We start from the raw sequence: 27,092 nt of genomic DNA on the forward strand, positions 1-27,092 counted from the left end.
AGTACTTACATCCTATAAGTGCGATACATAATTCTGTCCACGGAAAAGCAGTGAAAGAAGGCACAAGACTATTTAGAAGTGGTTTTGAGACAAAGACAAAGACAATGAAGACTGAAGGATTAAACATTTGGCTACAAGACATTTCTCCAGACACTCTGGCATGCATGGTAATGGCTACAGGAACTCAAGATTATGTTACAGGATAAGCATTAAGCACACGAGGCAAAGGCCACTGGATGTTCTCAGACCACTGTCTCCATCTACATACTTGAGTTTGGAGGACATGTCTTCGGCTGGTCCCTTGCGCAGCATGTTGGCGTTGGAGTTTACGCTCTGTGTGCGCGGAGGTTTCTCCTCCATCTGTTTCACTGGGGCAGCTGAAGGCCTCTTTGCTGACCGCTTAATCCTCTCCTCGAGCATGCTCATATCCTTTTCAGAGAGCTGTAAAATGAAGCCGAATTATACTTATTAGAACACCCCTCTACCACAATATGAGGAGAATTAAAAACCTAATTGGAAAGCCCAGAGTCAATATCCATTCATATATTGAAGCAAGCAGAATCTACTATGTTGGGATATGTTTATTTTCAAAACACTAGCTACATTTAAAATAAACTATTGTTAAAACCTGATAGAGAAACTATGAAAGAAGGCAAGGATATGAAAGGAAAAACTATTAGTAACTACAAATGAAAAGGTCAAAGATTAAATGACGCTTCCTCATGTTTGCTGTGTCAGCACTAACTATGTGAGCGAAAGGAAAGAAGCTTCCCTGCTGATCATCTGTAAAATTCCCATCTGCTTTATCTCCTTCACTGACCTGTAGGGAGGATGTAAACAGACTAATACAGGTAAAGATGTGTAAAAACCGTGTAAATATATGTAATACTCGGAGGTCACTGGAGGGAAGGCCGGCCTGAGGTGCAACCACAAGTGACCCGGTCAAAGTCAGCAACCAGAAGCAGCACCCGATGGGTCTGCAGAGTCTGGCTCTTGGCTCTTCTCATCTGACAGATACCAGAATCTACATTATACATGTAAGTACCTATTCACTAAAAACTAAACGTGCTGAAAATTATAGAGCAGATTTCTAGGTAGAATCTAAATCTCAGACTAGCTCAGGATATGATTCAAAAACAGTTCTTGTTTCTAAAGCAAATGGTATGAATAGAAGGTACAGAGAAGAAAATGTGGTTTCCAGTAAGACAGAGCATAAATGTCCTACAACGATCAGACACCCTCAGGGTTCATCTGAACTCTAGGACACAGGGATGGGTTGGGTTTATAATACAAAGTGGTAAAAACTGAGCTAGAGTTGCAATGGTATGCAAGTCACAACACGCTGAAATGTTCAGAGCAAAGTCACTCACAGTTCCAATGAGCTTGAACACCTGATCTCCGTGCACATTATACACAGTGACGATGGTATTGAGGGCAGCATTGCGCACAGCGTTGTCACGGTCTCCTATGTGAATCGCGATCTCCTTTAAGGCTTTCCCTGGGGTTGGCTGGCAAACGTTCATACCATAGGACTCGACTAGACACCCCAGTTCTTCCAGGCACTCTGATGGGGGAGAAAGGTTAGATTAATGAGACCCAAGACACATTCGGCTTAGAGACCTATCTTTACTAGATACATTTTGCTGGGCGTACATGAAGAGCTATGATCTTATTCTGGGTCTGCCTAGCACTTTTCCTCGTTTACTGCCTTCTGATAAGACATACAACCAAATAATACTGTTCCAGCAAGTGCTCCTGGAAGAAAGGGATGCCTGTGAGTCAGATGGCCCCTGTGCACTTGATTTTGTCACCAGGGTGGTACTGAGTGGTGCCTGTATCACCAAATACTGGCTCCACCAGTGTGCAACTCATCACTCTCACAGTCCATTTGGAAGGCTGGAATAAACCATGCCGACAATGAAGAAATGTCCTTGGTTCATCTACAAACTATTTCTTTTAGAGGTCACTGCTACACAGACTCATGCCTCAGTTTAAATTGTTGCTTCACCTGCTCTTTGCTTAGAATTTTTAGATTTGGTTCCTTCCATGATGAAGGGGAACATCTTGCTGGCTGGGTAGACAAGGCACATCCGGTTCAGGATGGCACGGACATCTTTGCGAATGACATCCTTTGGTTCTCCAACCTAGTCGACAAGAAAATAACGATTGAGGCAGTTCCTGAGTGACAAAGTGTCGTCCTATGCATCCCACATCTTGGGAGAACAGGGGCATGGGAATGAGCAGGGGAAGGTATCATCGCAGAATAGATGGAAAAGGAAGCGGGAATAAAGGATGGGAGCTGAGGTCAGCTGGGAAGCTGGGCAGTCTTCCAGAGTGAGAATGACACATTACCTTGAGAATGAGATAGGGGATGAAGGAAGATGCTTCATTCTCAGTAAGATGATACTCCTCCTCACTTAGCAGGGTGAAGAGCAATTTTAAATATTCTAGGGCTTTCATCAGGACACTTGTATTGGTGTCAAAAAACCGCAGGGTAAGCCACTTTAAGATAAGATCCAGGCAACCAATAACACCCTCTTTTTCACTCTCCAAGTGCTTAGGACAAAAGACAAGTAAGACCGTATAAAAATTAAAGTTCTAGATTTTACTGGAGTCCAAGAAAAAAATAGTAGATTTTTAAGATTCTATTTAAGACCTTAAATTATGACAGTCATTTATTCTATCAAATAATACAACAGCTCTAAAGCCAACGAATATGGTATATTCTAGTTCCTTCTCAAGTCACATTAACTTCTGGTTATTTCACAAGGCTTAGTATTTTCATGGATCTGAGATACACGTGTACTTATCTACTGGAAACCTACATCAACCATGACAGCAAGGGCTTTATTATGATGCTGAAAGTCTGAGTGAAACATCTCATCTTGTAACCACTTAGCCACACAGCTAGACATCTGGGTCTTTAGTTGCTCAATGTATTCATCCCGTGGAGTAGTAAAATTCCACTTCAGCACCTGAAAAAAACAAGGGAAAGGGGACTATAAGATGTTCAACTGAAATGAGGTAGAGAATTCTATTTAAAGCTGCTGCAAAAATCAATGTAAGGATATTTTAAAATCTGACAAGATTAATTTGTAATTAAATATAAATGCAAAATGTATTAGTGAGCAGTCATACTTCTGGAAGCTTAACTCTTAACATCTTCTAGGAATAGAATATTCAGCAATTTTCACTAGAAAAATCAATGCTCTATTATTGTATAACACAATGATACTACTGGTACAATTTTAATAAAGGGAAATTTTGTAGTATCTATGAAAATTAAATATGTATATACAATCTAGTAGGAGTTTAATAAAGATACATTCACATATGTGCACAAGTACCTACATTCAAAGATGCTCACGGCAAAATAGTTTATAATAGTGAAAGAATAGAAGCAACCTAAATGTTTATATTATGGGTTGGGATAAAGACAGGTACATACACGTGATGTACCAATAAAGAGAATGAATGTATATATGCATGCAGTTATGTATTGACTATTAAAATATTTCAAACATCATTAAAAGAAAAAAGCAAAATACAGAACAGAGAGTATAGCACATTCCCCTGTGTGTAAAAAGCGCTACATATTTATACATCTATGACTGTATAGTATGAAATAGTTATAGTTCTGGAGTAATACACAAAAACACTGGTAATAATATCTTCCCTGTGGAGGGAGATTAGAGGGAGACATGCCTCTTATACTATACTCTGCACTTTTCATACTGCTTGGCTTTTTTTTTAAACAATTTATTTTGACAAAAAATTTAACTGCCTAATAATACCAAAATAATATAAAAAGAGAAATGACTGAATTAGACAGTCACCAGATATGTCTTTTGAGGTATCAGGTACAAAAAGGATTAAATAAGTAGCCTACTACAAATGTGTAGTTGATAAAAATCAATGAATATTTTCCATTTTATGATTATAAAAATTAAAACAACTTCGGTTTCCATTTGGAAGAAGAACAGGCAATAGTTCCATTCTATAGTTCCTTTTGCAGGAAATAATGCTCCCATAAACCTAAGAGAAACAAGCTATAGTTTATAAGCAAAGATTCAGTTCATTATTAGGTATTTCAATAATGAAATGAATTCCAGACATTCTTGATTACAAAACAAAACAATAATTACAAAACAAAACAGAAAGCAAAAAATTCCTGAGAGTTCATGTCCCTTCCTTACCTTTAATCCTTTTTCATCTTTCATTCTTTGTTCTTTTCCATTTGGAACAACAATGAAAATAGGACCGGATTTGTCTTCATCCTCCTTTAAGCTGGTTTTGCTGGGCACTTTCTTTCCTTGTGCACTCTACAGCCAAAGTTCAGGGAATGCTGGTTAGCTAGGGTACTAGTCCTTGGGAATATGATGTTATTGCCCGGTAAGCAGGCTCTCTATAAAACAGACACTATCAAAATTATATTCCCCATGAATGAAACAGATGAGCCACAGAATCTTGCACATACTATGCTTTTGCACATTTCCAGAAATGTGTGTTTGTTTGTTTCTTCTTTTTTTTAAAGTGACTCTATGCCCAAAATGGGGCTTGAACTCATGACCCTGAGATTAAGATCTGAGCTGAGATCGAGAGTCAGATGCTTAACCGACTGAGCCACCTAGGTGCCCCACCAAAATTTTTTTTTGAGAGGGAGCATGAGCCGATGTGTGTGTGTGTGTTGGGGTGGAGGGGGAGTAGAGAGATAGAGGAAGAAGAGAATCTTTTTTTTTCTAAGATTTTATTTATTTATTTGGCAGACAGATCACAAGTTGGCAGAGAGACAGGCAGAGAGAGAGAGAAGGGAGGAAGCAGGCTCCCCGCTGAGCAGAGAGCCCAATGCGGGGCTCCATCCCAGGACCCTGGGATCATGACCCGAACCGAAGGCGGAGGCTTTAACCCACTGAGCCACCCAGGCGCCCCGAGAAGAGAATCTTTAAGCAGTTCTGTGTGCTCTGAACACGGAGCACGACACAGGGCTTAGTCTCACAACAAAGACTAAAACCTGAGCTGAAATCAAGAGGTGGATGCCCAACTAACTGAACCACCCAGGGGCTCCCAGAAATGTTTTTAATATATTCTTAAGTAACTGTGGGTTACCTTGGATTGGCATGTAATGAAGGTGGAAAAACTCTATTATAATGTCATTGGTCTGGGTCATAGACTCTTTGTTTACTGGACAGCTTTTAAAAAAAGAAAGATTTTATTTATCTCTCTGATGGGGGGGGAGAGAGCACAAGCATGGGGAGGAGCAGGCAGAGGGAGAGGGAGAAGCAGACTTCCCACTGAGCAGGGAGCCCAACATGGGGCTTGATCCCAAGACCCTGGGATCATGACTTGAGCCCAAAGCAGACACTTACCCGACTGAGCCACCCAGGTGCCCCTGGACAGCTTTCTTTCTTAAAATCTTCAACACTATTTACAGCTTTACATATTACTGACGTTTTGAATGGCATTTACACGTCTTAGTCAAGAAAGCTTTTCTGCCTCTCTGCATATAAAATGTATCTCTATCACATCATTATAACTGGAGATGCTCTGAACCTGTTTCTAGAGAAACTTGCTCAAGACATTTTAAAGAATTATTAAAGTGAAAATAATCTGAGATTTTAAATCTCTGTATCAGATGGAAAGAAAATAGTGAACACTTAGAGTATGTATTTAAAGTAATACTTGAGGGGCGCCTGGGTGGCTGAGTGGGTTAAAACCTCTGCGTTTGGCTCAGGTCATGATCCCAGGGTCCTGGGATCAAGCCCTGCATCGGGTTCTCTGCTCGGGAGGGAGCCTGCTTCCTCCTCTCTCTGCCTGCCTCTCTGCCTACTTGTGATTTCTGTCAAATAAATAAATAAAATCTTTAAAAAAAATAAAGTAATACTTGAATTTTAAAACTGGGATCATTATTACTTATTAATATAAATGCAGCAAGAGCCTGTTATTTCTAGTAGGCCAGAATTTCTTTCTAGTTCAAACACTGAAGTCATTCAGTTAAAACAAGTGTGAGATCATTTATGTGAAACTGTTTCGTAAACTGCAAAAGACTGGGGAAAAAAGTACAGCATTAAGAACAGAGTCAAAAATACTTCAAAGCACTTGTGATCAAATACTAAAATAAGCACTTGTTAAATTTGGTATGAGGACAGTGTGGAGGACAGGAAAAGAACAGCTTTAACTGGACAGTTTAGAAGATAATTATCTATTTAAAGTAATACTGAATTAAAGGACCATGGATAGGGAAGGAAACAAATAATCCTCAAACGAATGGCCAGCGTGCCCATTGTATATGAGCATATAATAATAAATGTACTGGGGCCGCCTGGGTGGCTCAGTCCGTTAAGAGCCAACTTTTGGTTTCAACTCAGGTCATGACCTCACAGATCATGAGACAGAGCCCTGCGTCAGGCTCTGCACTCAGCAGGGAGTCTGCTTGAGGATTCTCTCCCTCTGCCATTCCCCTGGCTTGGGCTCACTTTCTCTTTCTCTCTCAAATAAATCAATCTTTAAAAAAAAAAAAGAAAAGAAAGAAAAGAAAAGGAGTAGGGGCACACCTGGGTGGCTCAGCTGGTTAAGTGTCTGCCTTTGGCTCAGATCATAATTCCAGGGTTCTGGAATCAAGCCCCACATTGGGCTCCCTACACAGTGGGCAGCCTGCTTCTCCCTCTGCCTCTGCCCCTCCTCCCTGCTCATGCTCTCACTCACGCCCTCTCTCTCTCTCTCAGATAAACAAAACCTTAAAAAAGAGTAGTAATGCTCTTTCAGACACAATATGATCTCTCCAAATAGAGTGACCCGATGTATAAAACACACTTAAGAGCAATTCTGCATCTAAGTATGCAGAGCTAACATACCTTTGTTTTGGAGGAAACTCCTAGAGCTTTGGCCTTTTTTGGATCAGGCTTGGTTTCTACAGTACTGGAAACAGAATCTTCAACAGGTGCTTTGAGGAAAAAAGGCATCTACTATAAATATAAACTCTAATATTCTGAGCAGGTTAAATACATAATGATGTGAAAACCTAGTTTTAAATGTCAATTGAGAAAGTATTTTCAATTGGATTTTTTCCCTAATCTTTTTTTTCCTGCCTGAATTCCTTTTTAAGCATAACCCTAAGACATTAACTCAATAAATCTACATCTACTTTGCCAACAGTTAAGTTGAGGTTTTAAATTAATTAAATTATTAATTAAAGTAATTAAATTAAATTATTAAATTAGTTAAATCTTTTTCCTAGATTGATACTTCCTTGGGGGGGGCGGTTTACAATCTTTGACGCTCAGTATTTACCATATAACAGGATTCCTACAGATATTATAATCGAATAAATCCTTTGATACCAACAGTCTTAAACATCTACAATTTCTACCTCTATAGCATCACTAGTTTGTATCCCACTAAGGAGAATAATATTTTATTTATTAAGCAGTAGGTCTAGCGAAATAGTAGTTATAGACTGGAGTTTTATTTATACGTGATGGAATTATAACATTAGGGTGAAGAAATCAAGACTTTTCTCTAAAGGATTAGCAAATATTAGAATGGATCAGCAAACAGGCACTGCAGTAGGACAACTCATCTGGGAATGAAGAAGAGGAATTCTATGCTGGTTTAGACTGACTGGCTGTCCTTGTGCCAGTCACTTCATCTTTTGGGTTTCCTTATCTCTTAATAAAAGGATTAGACTAGATGGTCCCAGTTTCCCCCCTCTAACTATAATATCCAATAGCAGAAAACGTGTGGAAACCTTAAGAATAGTATGGAACACTCATTTTCTGGAGTATTTCAATGTGCTATTCCGAAACTCCTTCTTGGAATTGGAAATCAAATTAAGCATCTTTATACCTTCATCACAATTCCTGGCTTAAAACCTGACAAATATGTTTGTGATAGAAGGGTAAGGAAGGAGGGAGGGAAAATGGTGGGAGGGCCTAGGATCTCAGCTGTTTGGAAATACAATAAGAAATGAAGGCTCTGCTTCTTTTCAGAGTTCCCCTGGGCTACTTTTTTCCCCCTTAACCGTCTCAAAACAGAGTTACCTGAAGATGGCTGGAATTTGGCTGGAGCGGACCCTCCCATTGGTTTGGAAGTTCCTTTAGCAGATGCTGCAGGCTTGGCCGGCATGTTAGCTTTGGCTTTCTCTAGCATGGCCAGTACCTGATCTTTAGAAGTTGGCTAGGGAGACAACACAACAGGGGAAATGAGATGCCACATACATGATACACTCATACTATGCTTACTAAAAGAGCTGCTGGGATATCACTGAGCAGCTAGTTTTGAAATACCTATGAAGTAAGGGAGGCGGCACACAGTGCAAGAGAAGTAACACACATTATGAAGTCATACTAAACTAACTACCATTCTAGAAGGTCACAACTTTTGCCCCTGCAGAGTCAAGTTCTTGGGAGTTCAACATATTTTTGCTCTCACTGGGATTTCAAGTGAGACTCCTAGGAGGTAATATGATCTCTTGCCTATATATATACTCACGTTCAATATTTTTCTAATGGCTTTTAACAGCAGCAACCACAAGAAGTAGTACCTTTAATTTCCCGGTAGCCTTGGCCATTTTCTCATATCCCAGATGCATCATGAAGAATGGCAAGGCATCTTGGGCCTTCTTCCGCACATCTCCATTGCGATCCTCTAGGCACGAGTAGAGATGAGGAACACAAAGGATAAGGTCTGTGGGGGTGGAACGAAGAGTCGGGAGTTTCTCAGCCAGCCAGCCCAGAAGCTGCCAAAAGAAATAAAGACCGGTTACACACTTCAAGTGGAAAATTATTACTTATAATCTTGGGCTTAATGATTGCATCAGTACCAAACACTACAACTTTCCAATATAAAATCAGTAATTTTCACTGTTCAAGAACAATGCTATATTTAAATGATATATGCAAAGATGATTATTTTCTTTAAGATAAGGAAATGGTTCTTTGGACCACACTTGGGTATTAAACTACAACAAATAAAGCTTCAATAGTTCTTAATGCATTTTACAGATGAAAATCTTTCCCTTATCTTTTAAAAAAAATTCTAAGAATTATTCAGCTAGAGAAGATGTTGAACATTTATTAGATCAGGAAAGAACAGATTCTGCCAGAACTACTGTTTTTAGCCCCATATTGACGGTTTTTCTCTATTCCCCCTAAATAATTCATATCTGTATTTATTTTTTAATTGAAGGTTTAAGATTTTTATTTATTTGAGAGAGAGAGTGAGAGAGAGCATGAGAGGGAAGAATGTCAGAGGGAGAAGCAGACCTCCCATGGAGCTGGGAGCCCGACGCGGGACTTGAACCCGGGATGCCAGGATCATGACCTGAGCTGAACGCAGTTGCTCAACCAGCTGAGCTACCCAGGCACCCTTAATTGAAGTTTTAATTGAGATAACTGTAGTCACATGGAGTTATAGGAAATAATACAGAGATCCCATGTACTCAGTTTCCTCTTAACAGTAGCACTTTATAAAATTATACTATAGTGTCACAACCAGGATACTGACATTGATACAATCCATTGATCCTGTTCAGACTGCCCAGCTTTGCCGTTCTCATTTGTGTCTGTGCCTGTATTTAGTTCTACGATTTTATCACATATATGTTACTACATCTGACACCACAGTTAAGATTTTAAACAGTTCCATTGCAAGCATCCCTCATATTGCCTCCTCTATAACCACAGGCGTCTCCCTTATCCAAATCCAATCCCTGATAACTACTAATCTGTTCTCCATTTCTAAAATTGTCATTTTATCTTATTTTATTAAAAAGATTTCATTTATTTATTTGACAGAAAGAGAGACAGTGAGAAAGGGAACACAAGCAGGGGGAGTGGAAGAGGGAGAAACAGGCTCCCCGCGGAGCTGGGAGCCTGACGTGGGGCTCAATTCCAGGACCCTGGGATCATGATCTGAGCCGAAGGCAGACGCTTAATGACTGAGGCACCCAAGAACCCCTAAAATTTTGTCATTTTAAACATACTCCACAAAAGGAATCATATGGTATATAATTGTTTGGAGCTGGGTTTTGCCACTCAACATAATTCCTTGGAGATTTATCTCAACTGTTGCTCATTATCAGTGAATCTTTTAATATTAAATAGTATTACCATATGGACATATGAAGGATATTTGGGCTGTTTCCACTTTTTGGCTATCATGAATGAAGGTGCTATGAACATTTGTGTATAGATTCTTTTGAAGACAGAAATTTCCATTTTTAAGGAATAAATGCACAAGATCACAATTGTTGGGTCATATAGTAATTGTAAGTTCAGTTTGGGGGGTTTATAAAAAAAGATTTATGGGGCGCCTGGGTGGCTCAGTGGGTTAAAGCCTCTGCCTTTGGCTCGGGTCATGATCCCGGGGTCCTGGGATTGAACCGCACGTCGGGCTCTCTGCTCAGCAGGAAGCCTGCTTCCCTCCTCCTTCCCTGCCTGCCTCTCTGCCTGCTTGTGGTCTCTGTCTGTCAAATGAATAAAAAAATCTTTTAAAAAAAGAAAGATTTATTTACTTTAGAAAGAGAGAGAGGGCACGTGCATGTGAGTGGGGAGTGAAGCAGAGGGAAAGGGGGTTGGGGGAGAGAGAGAGAGAGAAAGAGAGAGAGAATCTCAAACAGACTGCCCACTGAGCCCAGAACTTGACAGGGAGCTCAGTCTCATGACCTTGAGATCATGACCTGAGCCAAAATCAAGAGTTGGACACTTACTGACTGAGCCACCCAGACGCCCTGTACATGTTTAGTTTTGAAAGAAACTGCCAAACTTTTTCTTAGAGTGGCTGTACCATTTTATATTTCCTCCGCCAGAGTGTTCAAATTTCTCCACCTCCTTGCCAGCATTTGGTGTTAAAATTATTTTTTTATTTCAGTACTTCTGATAGCTGTAGAGTGATGTGTCACTGTAGTTTTAATTTGCATTTCCTGTATGGCTAATCATACCGAACAACATCTATGGGCTTATTTGCCACCTGCATATCCTCTTCAGTGAAACATCTGTTCATGTCTTTAGCCCATTTTTTTTTTTTAAAGTAGGCTCTATGCCTAAGATGGAACTCCAAACTCATGACCCTGAGACCAAGAGTCATATGCTCCACCCACCAACTGATCAAGCTGGATGCCCCATCTTTTTTTTTTCATGGTTTTGAAAATTCTTTTTTTTTTTTTTAAAGATTTTATTTATTTATTTGTCAGAGAGATAAGAGAGAGCACAAGCAGCGGGGAGCAGCAGGCAGAGGGAGAGGCAGGCAGAGGGAGAAGCAGGTTCCCTGCTGAGCAAGGAGCCCAATGCGGGACTCAATCCCAGGACCCCAGGATCATGACCTAAGCCAAAGGCAGACACTTAACCAAATGAGCCACTCAGGCGTCCCGCGAATTCTTTAAAAATTTTATATAATGTTTATAAGATACTGAGTTAGCAAATACTTTCTCCTGTGGTGTAGCTGCCTTTTCCTCATTTTGACATGGTCTTTTGCAGAGCAAAAGTTCTTAATTTTTATGAGGTCCAATTTATCAATTTTTTCCATCAAAGGGATTGTGGTTTTGGTGTCAAGTCTAAGAATTCTTTGCCTGAAGAATTTCTATATCCTGAAGTTTTTCACCAATATTATCTTTAAAAGTTCTATACTTTTGGGGCACCTGGGTGGCTCAGTTGGTTAAGCGTCCAACTCTTGATTTCAGCTCAGGTCTTGATCTCAGGATCATGAGTTCCAACCCCACCATGAAAAAATAAGTAAAATAAAAGTTCTATAATTTGATAGCCTACATTTAGTTCATGATCTATTTATTTTTTTTAAAGATTTTTTATTTATTTATCAGAGAGAGAGAGGGGGAGAGAGCGAGCACAGGCAGACAGAATGGCAGGCAGAGGCAGAGGGAGAAGCAGGCTCCCTGCCGAGCAAGGAGCCCGATGTGGGACTCGATCCCAGGACGCTGGGATCATGACCTGAGTCGAAGGCAGCTGCTTAACCAACTGAGCCACCCAGGCGTCCCTAGTTCATGATCCATTTTGAGTTAATGTTTGAATAGGATGGAAGGTTTAGGTTGAGGTTCAGTGTTTTATCTACAGATGTCTAAGGCTTTAGAGTCGTTTCTTGAAAAGGCTAGCCTTCCAACACTAAATTATTTTGGTAATTTTGTCAAAAACCAGTTGATCATATTTGCATGGGTCTATTTCTGGGGTTCTCTTCAGTTCCACTAACCTGGGTCTGTCCTCCACCTCCCAATCCCATGTGTTTCCTGATTATGTTAGCAATATCTAAGTCTTAATATAGGGTAGAGTGATTATTTCCACATTTTTCTTCTTTGTCAGGACTGTTGTAGCTAGAATATAAATCTTAGATATGCCTCAATATTATCAAAGCCATTTATGAAAAACCCACCGCAAATATCATTCTCAATGGAGAAAAACTGAAAGCTTTTCCGCTAAGGTCAGGAACATGGCAGGGATGTCCATTATCACCACTGCTATTCAACATAGTACTAGAAGTCCTAGCCTCAGCAATCAGACAACAAAAGGAAATTAAAGGCATCCAAATAGGCAAAGAAGAAGTCAAACTATCACTCTTCGCAGATGATATGATACTCCATGTGGAAAACCCAAAAGACTCCACTCCAAAACTGCTAGAACTTGTACAGGAATTCAGTAAAGTGTCAGGATATAAAATCAATGCACAGAAATCAGCTGCATTTCTCTACACCAACAACAAGACAGAAGAAAGAGAAATTAAGGAGTCAATCCCATTTACAATTGCACCCAAAACCATAAGATACCTAGGAATAAACCTAACCAAAGAGGCACAGAATCTATACTCAGAAAACTATAAAGTACTCATGAAAGAAATTGAAGAAGATACAAAGAAATGGAAAAATGTTCCATGCTCCTGGATTGGAAGAATGAATAATGTGAAAATGTCTATGCTACCTAAAGCAATCTACACATTTAATGCAATTCCTATCAAAGTACCATCCATCTTTTTCAAAGAAATGGAACAAATAATCCTAAAATTTATATGGAACCAGAAAAGACCTCGAATAGCAGCAACAACTAGCTCTTATTAAGTGCTTACTCTGCCAAATACTTCACAAGTATTAGCTTACTTAACCCTCTGAACAACCTGATGATATAAGTACTATTATTATCCCCATTTTACACATGAGAAGTTATAGGACCTGCTCAAGACTACCCACCTAAGAAACAAAGGTAATGGTGCTCGCTTCGGCAGCACATATACTAAAATTGGAACCGTACAAAGAAGATTAGCATGGCCCCTGTGCAAGGATGACACGCAAATCTGTGAAGTGTTCCATATTTTTCTGTGCTATGGTGAGTGCTGTGAAGTGTGTAAACCTGGCGATTCACAGACCTGTACCCCTGGGGATAAAAATTTATTATATGTTTATAAAAAATAAAAAAATTAAAAAAAAAAAGAATATAAATCTTAGAATAAGCTTGCTTTTGTCTACAAGAAAACTTGCTGCAATTTTGAGGGGAATTACATTAACCCTACAGATCAGTTTGGGGAGCGCGGACATCTCGACCACACGGAGTCTTCTCATCAACAACCACAGCGTGTCTCTCCATCTCTTCGGGTCTTCCTTGGACTCTTTTATCAACATTTTGTAATTTTTAATATACATATTCTATATTTTCTTTGCTAAGTGTACATCTAAGGATTTCATTTTCTTTGGTGTAATTGTAAACTGTATTGTTTATTTGTTTCCATATGTTCACTGTATCATAAAGAAACGTGGTTGATTTTGTGTGTTACTTTTGTATCCTGCAATCTTACTGAACTCATTTATTAGTTCTAGGAGTTTACTTGTAGATTCCTTGGGATTTTCTATGTAGACAGCCATGTTACTGGCCATTAGGGATAGTTTTACTTTTCTTTTTCCAAACTGTTTTTCGTATCTTTTCCGTGCCTTACTGCAGGGACTAGAACTTCGATATTATGCTAACTAATAGTGGGGAGACGGACATTGCTCCCAACCTAGGATGAATGCATCCGGTCTTTCACCACGCTAAATATAAGTATGACATTATCTATAGAGGTTTTTTGTAGGTGGTCTCTTTATTTTTTTAAAAAATTTAAAAAGATTTAATTTATTATTTATTTGACAGAGAGAGACACAGCGAGAGAGGGAACATAAGCAGGGGAAGTAGGAGAGGAAGAAGCAGACTCCCTGCAGAGCAGGGAGCCTGATGTGGGGCTTGATCCCAGGACCCTGGGATCATGACCTGAGCTGAAGGCAGATGCTTAACAACTAAGCCACCCAGGTGCCCTGTAGGTGGTCTTTTTTTTTTTTTTTAAAGATATTTATTTATTTGACAGAGACAGAGATCACAAGTAGGCAGAGAGGCAGGCAGAAGGGGGGTGGGGAAGCAGGCTCCCCACTAAGCAGAGAGACTGATGGGCTCGATCCCAGGACCCTGAGATCATGACCTGAGCCAAAGGCAGAGGCTTAACACACGGAGCTACTCAGGCGCCCTGGTGGTCTTTAGTAAGCTAAAATAATTCTCTTCTATTTCTTACTTGCTCAGAGTTTTTGTCATGAAGAGATGTTGGATTTTCTCAAATCCTTTTTTGAGTCAACTGACACAATTATATGATTCTTCTTCTTTAGTCTGCTGGTATGATGAATTATACTGATGGATTTTTGAATGCTGAATTCTGTTTTTATGATCTGCTTAAAAACTTTTATTTTACCATTTCAGAGTTCAAGAAACAAGATTTCACAGAAAGGCTAGTCCTTTAAAAAAATTTTTACTGTTAATGGGCATTTGGGTAGCTTACTTAGTTGAGCAACTGACTCTTGATTTCTGCTCACGTCATGATCTCAGGCTCCTGGGGTCAAGCCCCACCTCTGGCTCCTCGCTCAGCAGAAGTCTGCTTGAGGAGTCTCTCCCTCACCCTCTGCCCCCCCCCTCACTCATGTGTGCATGTGTTCTCCCTCTCTCAAATAAAGAAATCTTTAAAAAAAAAATTTATTGTTAAAAAAGTATATGAAAGGGGGGAGAAAAAGATGTACGCGGTATAAATCTTCAGGAGTTTGGTTTCATTTTATTAACTGTTTCATAATGAAACTCATTCTGTCCATATAAGCATATTTATTAGGTAGGTCCACACCTCTAAGAAGGTCAAAGTCATGAGTAAAGCACATATTTGTAGTACTTACCTCTTGCCTCAAGAAAGGATTTTCCTTTTTGAGCTCTTCAGAAAGATCTTCTCCCTCCAGCCATTCCTTCATGCCTGTCTGTTCTGCCCAAGCATTCACAGTTGCTAAGGCAGCTGCTCGAACATTGTTCTAAATGGAAGAAAGAGTTAGTAAAGATAGTATCACTTATGGTTTGGAGGTAGGGAGTGAAAAAGTTTCTTACTTTGGGAACATGAACAACAGAGGTTTCTTTAAGGTCCACATGAATGTACTTAGAATCAACTTCTCTGACACAGAATCTAGTTCTATGATTGTACTGAAAATCCAATGTAAAGGAGAAACATAAAACTCCAATTGTAAGATCCTCTATTCGGTTAAATTAGGCAAAAACAGTGACCTGGGCATAGAGTATCATGTAAGGGGAATAAACTTGGAGGTTTTATTTTCTGAAACTCTGGAGGCTGTTATGTCCGTGCTTATCTATAGAGAATGTAACTCTACAGGATAGAGAACTCCTAACTAAAAGTTAGACCTAAATTACTAACAATTTGCCTGAACACTTACGTTTTCATATTAATTTGCATTCACAGAATGAGGTCTTGTTAACATGAAAAATATTAAAATACCCTAATTCCTCACACTAAATGAATTGCTTAAAAATAAAGACACATTCAAATATTCAATCTTGGGCTAAATATAAGAGGCTTGCAACTTTTGAGACTGATTCTTGTACTGTGAAACTAAAGTACTAGAAGATCCTGCTCCAGAAGTTCAGGAGAACAAGGAAGAAAATAAATACATGACCCCCAAATTCATAAACATATTCACTCTTCATAACAGTACATAGAACAATGATGACATAATCATAACAGTGAACATTTTTTGAGTGCATACTATATGAGATAGTAGCAGGTACCGTATGTACAGATTCTTATTTAGTTCTCTAAGAATGAAATTTCACAAATAAGAAACTGAACCTCAAAGAAGAGAAATAACTTATCTAAGGGTCACAAGGCTAGTGACATAACTGTTCACCCTCATACTGCCTGGGAGGTAAAGATGTTTATTATTTTCCTGCTAATGTTCTCTTCCCTACAAAGTTTATAAGCTGTTTATGTGTATTCTTACATACACATGTAAGAACTGTTCTTAGCCCAAGAATGTGGCTGGCCATTCCAGAAAGGAGTTGTGGTCAGGAGTCAGGTTTACCTTGCTGTCTCCAAGCACCGTGATGATAGGGATACCTAAGTTCTTCACATGCTGCTTAATGTTTGGGCCCATGGCTACTGCCAGTTGCTGGAGGATATTCAATGTCTGCTGCACCTGAGTGGGAAAAGAGCCAATACTTGATGAAACCAGGAGCAAGCTGTTTTCCAAGTTGGCTGCTAAGTAGTCCATGTACTAGGAAGTTTAAGGCCTACTTGAAAGGGTAGTCAGTTTGTTATGATGCTATTGTAATTAGCTTATGAATAATTTACAGATAGTGGCTGCTCCTTTTATCATTAGTTCACAGCACTGGAGTATTAGAATTTTAGACCAGAAAGGATAGTGCTTTATAATAAAGTAAGGTAAAGCCTAGTTTAAGAAAATCCTGACATAAAAACCCGTATTTAAAAATTAGAAATTAAGCATGGTAATGTATATAACTGTTTTATATAAGGATATTTAATATTAGAGTTTTATAAAAAGCAAATCTGAGATTCATGAAAATCTGATTAATAAACCTCCATCTACCAACTGATCTTGAGGCACACTTAAGAAATTAAAGGATTTCCGGGGCGCCTGGGTGGCTCAGTGGGTTAAGCCGCTGCCTTCGGCTCAGGTCATGATCTCAGGGTCCTGGGATCGAGTCCCGCATCTGGCTCTCTGCTCAGCAGGGAGCCTGCTTCCTCCTCTCTCTCTCTGCCTGCCTCTCTGCCTACTTGTAATCTCTCTCTGTCAAATAAATAAATAAAATCTTTAAAAAAAAAAAAAAAAAAAAAAAAAAGAAATTAAAGGATTTCCAGTTTAAAGCAAATGAAGTGACCACTCATTTTTTTTTTTTTTTGTAGGTGAAGATGATTAAAAAGGAACTTCCTGCAGGGAAGAGGGGAGGGAGAGCAAAAGAACAGGCGTATGTTCTACGTACCAAGATTTTATTTGAATCATTGAGTCGGCCTTTCAAGGCAGTTGGTAGTTCACCTATATTCGGCTGGATAAATTTTGCTTCATTGATGATAGCTGCCACTTCATCCAAGCCTTCTTTCCTGATCTTCCAGTTCTTGTCACCAATCTTAGACACCAACTCTGAAGTGATTTTATCACTGAGAAAGCAAAAGAGAGAATCTTAATTCCAGACTCCTAAAGAAATAATGATGTCACAGAAGTACTCTTGACTGAGGAAGAGAAGGTACCATTAAGAATTCACTAACAAAACAAACAAACAAACGAAAATCCAATAAACCACTTGCAACAAACCTACCTAATTTCTGTCCTTGGCAAAAGATCCACAACATCAGTGCCCACCTCATCTGGTTCATCTCCATCTTCTCCTTCATCTGTACCACTTATGCTGTGTTTGGAAATCCCCCTGGTTGGAGCAGGTGGGCTCTGTCCTTGCATCTACACACAAACAAATCAGTGAGGCTAATGAACTTGAATGGTACGAGAGCAAACAAATTAGAGAACAGGCCTATGTCAAACTTTCCTATACTTTCATACTACTTAATATTCACAATACTACTTAAAATTCACGATTCACTATACTTTTATACTACTTAGTATTCACAATACTACTTAAAATTCACTTTTATTCTACTTAATATTCACAATTCACTATACTTTTATACTACTTAATATTCACAATACTACTTAATATTCCTATATTTTTATACTACTTAATATTTACCCCCCAAAATAATATATATATATATATATATATATATATATATATATTTTTTTTTTTTTTTAAAGAAAGGGGATACATGGCAGAGGGATAGAGAGAATCTTAATCAGGCTCCACACCCAGCACAGAACCTAACACAGAGCTTGATCTCATAACCCTAAGATCATGGCTTGAAACAAAATCAAGAGTCAGACGCTTAACTGACTGACTCACCCAAGGGCTCCTAAATAGTACATAATTTAGTTTCTACTTAGATCCCAAATTTGAAAGTATATGATAAAAGGCATTTTTATACAAATCTACTAGAATCAGACCTTTCAATCATGAAGCTGTCTTTTTACTTGGATGCCCAAGAAATACAGAGCAAGTCTGCCCAAACCCAGCAATTCTGATTAGAAAGTTTATTCAAGGAAGGCCAAGTTTCTTTTTTTATTTAAAACAATTTAGGGGCACTCAATGGGAGGCTCAATGGGTTAAAGCTTCTGCCTTCCGCTCAGGTCATGATCCCAGGGTCCTGGGATCGAGCCCCGAATCAGGCTCTCTGCTCGGCAGGGAGCCTGCTCCCGGCTCTCTCTCTGTCTACCTCTCTGCCTGCTTGTGATCTCTGTCTGTGAAATAAATAAATAAAATCTTTAAAAAAAAAAAATCAATCAATCAATCAATCAATAAACAACCAAAAAACCAATTTCAAATGTTTAAATGTTGATATACTTTCTGAACAGGCAATACATTCAAAATGTTTGATATTTCAAAGGTACAAGAGACAAAAAGAGGAAAATCTTCCCTCCTATACCACAGCTATTCAGCTGTCTTCCTCATAGACAAAGCCATTAATTTCTTAAGAATTCTTCTCAGGGATACTTATATATATAAAAGCAAATACATATGTATTCTTCATTCTTTTTTTTTTTTTTTTTAAAGATTTTATTTGTTTATCAGAGACAGAGAGAGGGAGAGAGCGAGCACAGGCAGACAGAATGGCAGGCAGAGGCAGAGGGAGAAGCAGGCTCCCCGCTGAGCAAGGAGCCCGATGTGGGACTCGATCCCAGGACGCTGAGACCATGACCTGAGCCGAAGGCAGCTGCTTAACCAACTGAGCCACCCAGGCGTCCCTGTATTCTTCATTCTTAAGGGTTAAAAGCTTAAACTTAACTCATACGAGCATTCTCAAGTCTACCAATGAATTGTATCATGTTTGGAATCTTTACCTTCTCAAATTCTGCATCTATCTGGGATAGAAGGGCAGGCTTCTCATCCTCAAAGAACATTCGTAAAGAGGGACCAACATACAGATACATCACACCAAGCAGGGTGATGGCCGAAGTCCTCACAGCCTGGCAAACAGAACAAAAAGAACTTTGCACATGAGAACAGAAGCACAAAGATGGCTGCAATGTTCCTACATAGGCGGTATGTACTCACTGGGTTTGTTGCAGCAAGAGCTGTCTTCACATTGCTAATGAAAGCTTTCACATTCAACCTAAAAGAAATAACATTTAGAATTAAAAACAAATAAATGAAACCCTCAAAATACTCAAGAGTTGTATAAAGCCAGACTCAAGGACTGGCTCCCGTTGGCTATCTCCCCCAGTCTCACCTGTTCTCTCGCTCCACTCACCTACAGGGAACATTAAATACTGTCTATATGCTCATTACTCCTAAATCCCAGTGGTGACCTCTCTTCTGAATTCTAAATTCATATATCCATACAGCCTTTGTAACACTTCCATTTGAATGTACAGATGTCCCATATCTGTCAAGACCAAAACCCTTGACTGTCCACATCCCAAACCCAAATGTTGTTCTTTTCATAGTATTCCCTGCCTCAGTCAAGAGCCACATTATTCTTCCACTTGCTCAGGCCATCCTTGACTCCTCCTTCTCCTATACTCAGTATCCTGTTCAGATCTTTCAAATACATTCTGAGTCCTAATACTTCGTCTCCACTAACTACGTCCAAGCCACTGAATTTTCTTGACAGGATTATTCCAATAGCTTACTAACAGTCTTTTTGATCCTCACTATTTATTCTGACTACAGTCCAAATACACTATTACCCTCTCCTTAAAACCATCTAATGGTTTCCAACTTACTCAAAACGCTGAGGCCCAATGTGACCTGGTCCAGTTCTTTCTCCCATCTTATCTCCTCCCACTCCCCCCAACTTATTCCCCTCTACTACCTATTGAAGAACAATCACTCCTTGCTATTTTTGTTTATTCTTAAGATTTTATTTCTTTTATTTCAGAGACAGAGAGAGAAAGCATGTGCATGAGTAGGGGAGGGGCAGAGGGAGAGAGTGTGAGAGAATCTCAAGCAGACTTCCCACTGAGCACAGAGCCCAACACAGGGTTTGATCTCACAACCTTGAGATCATGACCTGAGACCAAGAGTAGGATGCTGAACTGACTGAGCCACCCACGTGCCCCCAAGTAATTGTGTATTTGGTTGAATGTCACTTGAATGATAACTTCTGAGTAGTATTTCCTTGTTTGGTAGAATGTAGAAAACTATTTTGTTTTTTTTGGGGGGGGGTGTGTTTAAAGATTTTATTTATTGGAGAAAAAGAGGGAAGGAGAGAAAGTACAAGCAGGGTGAGGGGCAAAGGGACAAGTACACTCTCAGATGAGTGAGGAGCCCGATGCAGGACTCAGTCCCAGGACCCCAGGATCATGACCTGAACTGAAGTCAGATGCTTAACTGACCGAGTCACCCAGGCACCCCTAGAAACCTATTTTGTAAGACATTGAGAAGTATAGTATAAAAAACAGCATGGCACAGAGAAAGGCATCTGTATAGCAGTTACAGTATTTTCTCTTAGAACCAGAATGCCTAGAAATAAATAAATCTTAAAAAAAAAAAAAAAGTGCCTGGCATAAAGTAAGCTCTGTAAAATTTTGTTAAATAAATAAATGTGTTCAATATGCAAACAAGTTTGGGAAACAGTGGGTTAATAAAAAAAGTTAGGCAAGCTTCTCTGTTGAATGACCATGAGAGACGTTAATTCACCAACATGCACGAAAGCCTCTCTAAACAAATACGATTATATGCAGTCATTTCCAAATGTATTTAACTAGAAATCCTTGGAAGTAGCTTTTCTGAGGGACAATTATTAACACTTAAGGTAAAAAAATTACTTAGAGCGCTCTAATGTTAGTGGTCATGAAAATGAAGGAATATGAGCCAATATAGACTTTTGAGGAAAAAAGGTAGTTTTGTTTTATGTAAATTAGATGACCCAGCTCTGGTGTCTCAGAAATAGCAGAGACGGCTACAGCAAACAGAATCAGCAGTCCGAGACAGGCACAATATTTAATTATTTTGTACCTGATTTTTTTCTGACTTACCCAGAAAAACCAAATTCTTTGATTGCATTTGATAGCCAATTCAGAGTTTCTGATTGATTCTTGGGATTCTTCTGTGAGAAAGCCATTGACATAACCTGAAGCAAAAAGAGAAAGAAAAAAAAAACCACCAAAAATAAGTATGTGTTTTTTTTCTTGTATTTCTCAAAGAAATATGGTATGCCATACAGGTAAAAGTGGATGAAGCATGGTTTTTCCAACCCTGACAGAACTGCAAGAATGCATTAGGAATGAAATATTCAACTTACACAAGAAAATGAGGTAAGTGACAGTAGTATTAAAAGCACTCTGGACTTTACAACTTTTCATTAGTTATCACTCTGAATTATAATGTCTTAAGAGAAAATCACTCTCATCTTTTAATAGAACACTCTTGGCCAAGATAAATTCTAATTATCAGGCAATAGTATATTATTAGAGGTAAAGATAAAAATGCAGGATATAAAAATGGTTTGACTTGGGAAGAAAAGACAGTTTAATTAGTAACTTTAAATTAAAATGTGGGAAAAGCTGGGGAGAGAGTTCTGTCACTAACCTGTTCGGCTGTCCATGGCAACATGCAAGCTTCGGCTATTGCTGTCATAGCTTCTTTTGCATTGTTCCCACATTTCACATCACCAATCTTGTCCACAAGGCCATCCAAAACAATCTGAGCTGAAGTTTTGGAAAAATTCCCCTTCTGGGCAATCAAAGCAACTATGTGAAGCTTCATCTGCATCACCTGAACAAGGATAAGCATTGTAAAGTTATAAGTAAGCCAAAAACATTGATTTACTTATTTTTATAGCAGCCTGAAGGTGTAACACAGGGACAACTGAGAACATGACCAAACGAAAAATGACCACCTTATTTATTTATTTATTTATTTTTAAAGTAATCTCTACATCCAACATGGGCTCAAACTCAAAACCCCGAGATCAAGAGCCTCATGCTCTCCTAAGCCATACAGATGCCCTTAAAAATGACAAGTTAAAACAAAGAAGCAAAATAATTTTTATCCTGTTATATAGTACTGAATACATATCCTGAAGTACATAATAAATGACCGAACTAACTGCATCACTCAGAATTCCCACTAGCATTGCCCATAAAAAACTATAACCCTCATGGACACATACGCACAACAGAACTTGAGAGAGTTAAAGAACTTGTGGATTTCTAAGTGGAAGAAAGAAGAAGATATGAAAACCATTTAAAGGTGTTAATGTGATGGCGGCAGATGTATGGCTCTTGGGACCCCTCTGGCTTTCAATATTTCTCTCTGTGCCATTTGAACATTTAAATAACAGGAGCTGGTGAAGATGTACAGAAATTAGAATTCTCTTGTACTACTAGTACGAATGTAAGAAGATGGTAAAGTCACGTTAGACAACAGTTTGGCAGTTTTTCAAAAAGTTAAACATAGTTACCATATGACCCAGCAATTTTACTTCTAGGTATGTACCCAAGAGAATTAAAAATATGATCACACAGGGGCCCCTGGGTGGCTCAGCCAGTTGAGCGTGCCACTCTTGATTGTGGCTCAGGTCATGATCTCAGGGTCATGAGATCAAGCCCTGTGTTGGGCTCCATGCTCAGTGGGGAGTCTGCTTGGGATTCTCTCTATTTTCCTCTTCTCCTCCCTCCCTCTTGCACAGGCTCTCCCTCTCTAAAGTAAATAAATAAATCTTTAAAGAAAAAAATGTGCTCACACAAAAACTTGTACATGAATGTTCAAAGAGATAGCCACAAAGCGGAAACAACACCAATTCCCTTCAACTTATAAATGGGTAAATAAAATGTTCTATATCCATACATAGGAGTATTATTTAGCGATAGAAAAGAATGCAGAACTGATGCATGCTACCAAAGAGGTGAACACTGAAATATTATGCTAAGTAAAAGACACTTCATTACATGAAATGTCCAGGAGAAGTAATTCACAGAGTCAGAACAGAGTAACAGTTGTCCAGGGACTGGGGCAGGAAGAAATCTGGGGAGAAAGAGAGTGACTGATGATGGGTACGGGGTTCTTTCCGGATGAAAACATTCTAAAATTATAGAGTGGTAGGAGCTCCAGAACTCTGTTAATACACTAAGAACTGCTACACTTTACACTTCAAAACGGTGAGTTTAAAGTTGTCATAAAGAAAAATACATATATATAAAATTATCCTTTGTTATCGATCTAACACATAGGAGAGTATTAGCTCTAATCAGGTATGCTTTTTCACCTAAGTAACTGCACGAAGAGGGCTTTTAAAAGCGTGTAGGGGAGGAGGGCAGCACAAGGACCTCTTGGCAGAGGAGTCTTTGTGGGGCTGGATGGAATGTTCGAGGGGCTGGAACAGTGCTAAGGGAACACAGTGTGCGAGGAAGCCAAGGATCCTAAAAAGAAAACAAGAGGTGGCAGAAGAGAAGCAAGAAAGAGACCAGCGGCATGCCAAAAATAAACCTGACATATTTCAAACTTTTGTTTCCATAAGGTGTATGAATATCTAGAGGAGAAACTTTTCTCCTTTTCCTTCCTGTATCACTTTCTTATACCTCCCTTTACACCTACTCTTTAGACTAATAACAGCACTATTAAATTTCATCTCTATTATCTCTATTATAGTTACTATGCTAAACTATGTGGTAATTTTTCACTGGCAATTTAAGATCATTTATCTCTTATCCAGACAAATAAGAAACTTGCCTCCCGGCTTATCCCTCTCTCTCTCATTTTTCTTTTTTTTTAAGATTTTATTTATTTATTTGACAGAGAGAGATCACAAGTAGGCAGAGAGGCAGGCAGAGAGAGAGGAGGAAGCAGGCTCCCTGCCGAGCAGAGAGCCCGATGCGGGACTGGATCCCAGGACCCTGAGATCATGACCTGAGCCGAAGGCAGTGGCTTAACCCACTGAGCCACCCAGGCGCCCCTATCCCTCTCTCGCATATGTGAAGATTAGGGGGCTTCTAGGCCTAACTAACCAGGAGAAAAATGCATATATGTAAATTACACAAACAACATTTAAGTACTACTTCCAGGGTGCCTGGGTGGCTCAGTGGGTTAAAGTCTCTGCCTTCGGCTCAGGTCATGATCCCAGGGTCCTGGGATCAAGTCCCGCATAGGGTGTTCTGCTCAGCAGGGAGCCTGCTTCCCTTCCTCTCTCTCTGCCTGCCTCTCTGCCTACTTGTGATTTCCGTTTGTCAAATAAATAAATAAAATCTTTAAAAAAAAAAGAAAAAAAAACTTCCATATACATAAACTCCCAGTTACACAGATCTACTTTTGTGTTTAATCAAAATGCACACACTCCATTGTTTACATTTCAAGTTAGATGACACATTGGTTGATTTTTAAAAAAAGGCTAAAAATCATTACCAAAACTATACCTCTCTCACTCCATAGGATGATATGATGGAAATTACTTCAATGAAATATACTAAAATTCCCAATTAAAAATTACCTGAAAATGAAACAAGATGGGATCGGGAGGGAGACAAACCATAAGATCTCTTCTCTCATGAAACAAACTGAGGGTTGCTGGGGGGTGGGAGGGGAGGTATAGGGTGGCAGGGTTATAGACATTGGGGAGGATATGTGCTATGGTGATTGCTGTGAATTGTGTAAGACTGATGATTCACAGACTTGTACCCTTGAAGCAAATAATACATTGTATGTTAATAAAAAAAAAAAAAAATTACCTGAAAATTGGTTTCTTTCCATCCAGGTTTCTTGGCCAGCATCCTCACTAATGCCTGGCATGGCATTTCAGTTCGATCCATTAGTTCAACAGCCTTAAAGTAAAATAATAGACTGAGAGTTAAGGGGTTAATGATTAGCCAGGGAAGCGGTACATAAAAAAGTCAAGTAGGTGACTTGAAAGAGAGGGAGGAATGGAAACAAGGAATGTTACAGAGGGAGCTTAGACAGCTTTGTTTCTTAAGTTGGATATTTGATACACAGTTGTTTTATATTAATACCAATGAAACTCTTCCACCCACCCACCCCGCATTTCAGAATTTCAACAAGAATATGTTCCAAGGAATATCACCATAACACTTTGCATTTGCCTAGTGTGCGGCAGAAACTGCTTATACATATTTTGAGTTATCTGATTTTCCTAAAAACATATAGCAAAGTAGGATAGGTTAGAAGTAGTTAAGTATTAAATTTCAAAGATACACAAACTCGGATCTAAACCTGATATGTGTGGTACATGCAGGACTGAAAGCCAGGTCTCCTGCTTTAAGTCCCAGTGCTTTTGTGGTTTCTACAAACTCTTCTCATTAGAATCAGAGTAAACGTCTGATGTCAAAACGAACTACCATGCACAGATTTCTGAAAGGAGCTTCTCATACCAAGTAATAATGTCTGTTCTTCCAAGAATCGTGACAACGAAGAGGGAAACAGAGAAATGGATGAGGGGTTTGAGTGGAACTATCTGTTTGCCTACTGAGTTTAATGAACAAATACCATGATATTAAAATGCATCTAAATCTTGTAATTCAGACTAAGCATTTACATACTAAATGCATGTAAATCTTGTAATTCAGACTAAGCCTACTTTTCTTAAGTATTAAGTTATGAGCTTATAGAAGCCACAGAAAGCAGATATTGAAAGATAAACACTACAGAGCTAAAAAAGATACCCCCCCCCACTTATCTTTAGTTAAGACCCTGAAACATGTTCACTGGATGTGAAACAGCGCAAGCAGGACAAGCACTTTTGTCAATCTCATTGATTCTGTATAATGACATTTCACATTCAACTCAATCCCATGCATCTACCTTTTGGAACTCTTCCATACAGGCCAGCCTTTCCTTCCAGTTACTGCTGTCCAGAAGCTGTATACAGGTAGCGGGAAGGACAGCTGAAGCTTTTTCTTCACACACTTCTATCTGTAAGATACAAAAACATTAAAATTAAGAATTGCTTAAGGAGAGGAGCACATGGGTGGCACAGTCGGTCAAAATGTCCAACTCCTAGTTTTATCAACTCAGTCCATGCTCTCAGGGTCATGAGATTGAGTCCTGTGTCAGGCTCACACTCAGCGCAGAGTCTGTTTAAGATTCTCCCTCCTTCTGCCCCTCCCCGTGCCCCTGGCAACATGCTCCCTCTTGCTTTCTCTTTCTAATAAATAAATAAATCTTTAAAAAATAAAAAAAAGAATTGCTTAAGGAAACAGATAACAAGGATTGTAAAAATACCCCAGGCCAAACTACATGAACACTCCACAGGTTTGCTATAGTATCTGAGGCTTCTATCCTACTACCATAAAGGGCAAGTTCATGAAGGCCCAGTTTCAATAAACCATGTTGTAGAACTCTACAAACAAAGAATTCAAATCTTATAGGAATTGACTTTCCGTGCCTTTAGAAGTTTGAGGCACTTTGCAAAATACTGACCGAGAGCTCAGGTTCCACTATTTCTTTGGTCTCCAATCCTTTCTTGTTCTTGGTTCCAGTGCTCCCTGCACCTCCTGGTGCAGCTGGTTTCCCCTTCTTAGGTGGCCCACCAGCCTAAGAGCAATTAAAAAAACAAAAAAACAAAAAAAACAAAAAACTAAACCACTTAGGATTTTAGAACAGAGTTTTTCAACTTTTTTGGGCCAGAGATTCCCTGAAAATTTGATTTAAAATGAGGGACCACTCAACCAAACAAATACAGGGTATTTTTGGTACCCAGGGAACTTAGCAATTTCAAGGGCAGATAGACCTCTTAAA

At 39.2% G+C, this 27,092-nt stretch overlaps 1 protein-coding gene and 2 non-coding genes across 5 annotated transcripts in view; 1 reads left to right on the forward strand and 2 right to left on the reverse strand.

Annotated features, from left to right (window-relative positions):
- Positions 1 to 27,092, reverse strand: part of CKAP5 (cytoskeleton associated protein 5) — a 107,828-nt gene that overhangs the window by 18,960 nt on the left and 61,776 nt on the right. For all 3 annotated transcript variants that reach the window (XM_044259207.1, XM_044259208.1, XM_044259206.1), the window contains exons 14-33: positions 26,775 to 26,888; positions 26,157 to 26,267; positions 25,070 to 25,162; positions 21,936 to 22,121; positions 21,383 to 21,477; positions 19,458 to 19,515; positions 19,244 to 19,369; positions 17,613 to 17,752; positions 17,280 to 17,454; positions 16,361 to 16,474; positions 15,173 to 15,301; positions 8,540 to 8,734; positions 8,037 to 8,172; positions 6,852 to 6,940; positions 4,197 to 4,322; positions 2,826 to 2,975; positions 2,353 to 2,556; positions 2,009 to 2,144; positions 1,371 to 1,564; positions 269 to 441 (exon numbers count right to left, since the gene is read on the reverse strand). In XM_044259207.1, the coding sequence (XP_044115142.1) occupies positions 269 to 441; positions 1,371 to 1,564; positions 2,009 to 2,144; positions 2,353 to 2,556; positions 2,826 to 2,975; positions 4,197 to 4,322; positions 6,852 to 6,940; positions 8,037 to 8,172; positions 8,540 to 8,734; positions 15,173 to 15,301; positions 16,361 to 16,474; positions 17,280 to 17,454; positions 17,613 to 17,752; positions 19,244 to 19,369; positions 19,458 to 19,515; positions 21,383 to 21,477; positions 21,936 to 22,121; positions 25,070 to 25,162; positions 26,157 to 26,267; positions 26,775 to 26,888 (2,744 nt within the window). The remainder of the gene's footprint in view (positions 1 to 268; positions 442 to 1,370; positions 1,565 to 2,008; positions 2,145 to 2,352; positions 2,557 to 2,825; positions 2,976 to 4,196; positions 4,323 to 6,851; positions 6,941 to 8,036; positions 8,173 to 8,539; positions 8,735 to 15,172; positions 15,302 to 16,360; positions 16,475 to 17,279; positions 17,455 to 17,612; positions 17,753 to 19,243; positions 19,370 to 19,457; positions 19,516 to 21,382; positions 21,478 to 21,935; positions 22,122 to 25,069; positions 25,163 to 26,156; positions 26,268 to 26,774; positions 26,889 to 27,092) is intronic.
- LOC122914899 lies at positions 1,774 to 1,882 on the reverse strand. Its single transcript, XR_006385962.1, has one exon. It is a non-coding gene; the product is annotated as a small nucleolar RNA SNORD67 (small nucleolar RNA).
- LOC122914768 lies at positions 13,203 to 13,309 on the forward strand. Its single transcript, XR_006385848.1, has one exon. It is a non-coding gene; the product is annotated as a U6 spliceosomal RNA (small nuclear RNA).

Source organism: Neovison vison, chromosome 7, assembly GCF_020171115.1.
Source record: "Neovison vison isolate M4711 chromosome 7, ASM_NN_V1, whole genome shotgun sequence".
Taxonomy (NCBI): Eukaryota; Metazoa; Chordata; class Mammalia; order Carnivora; family Mustelidae; genus Neogale; species Neogale vison.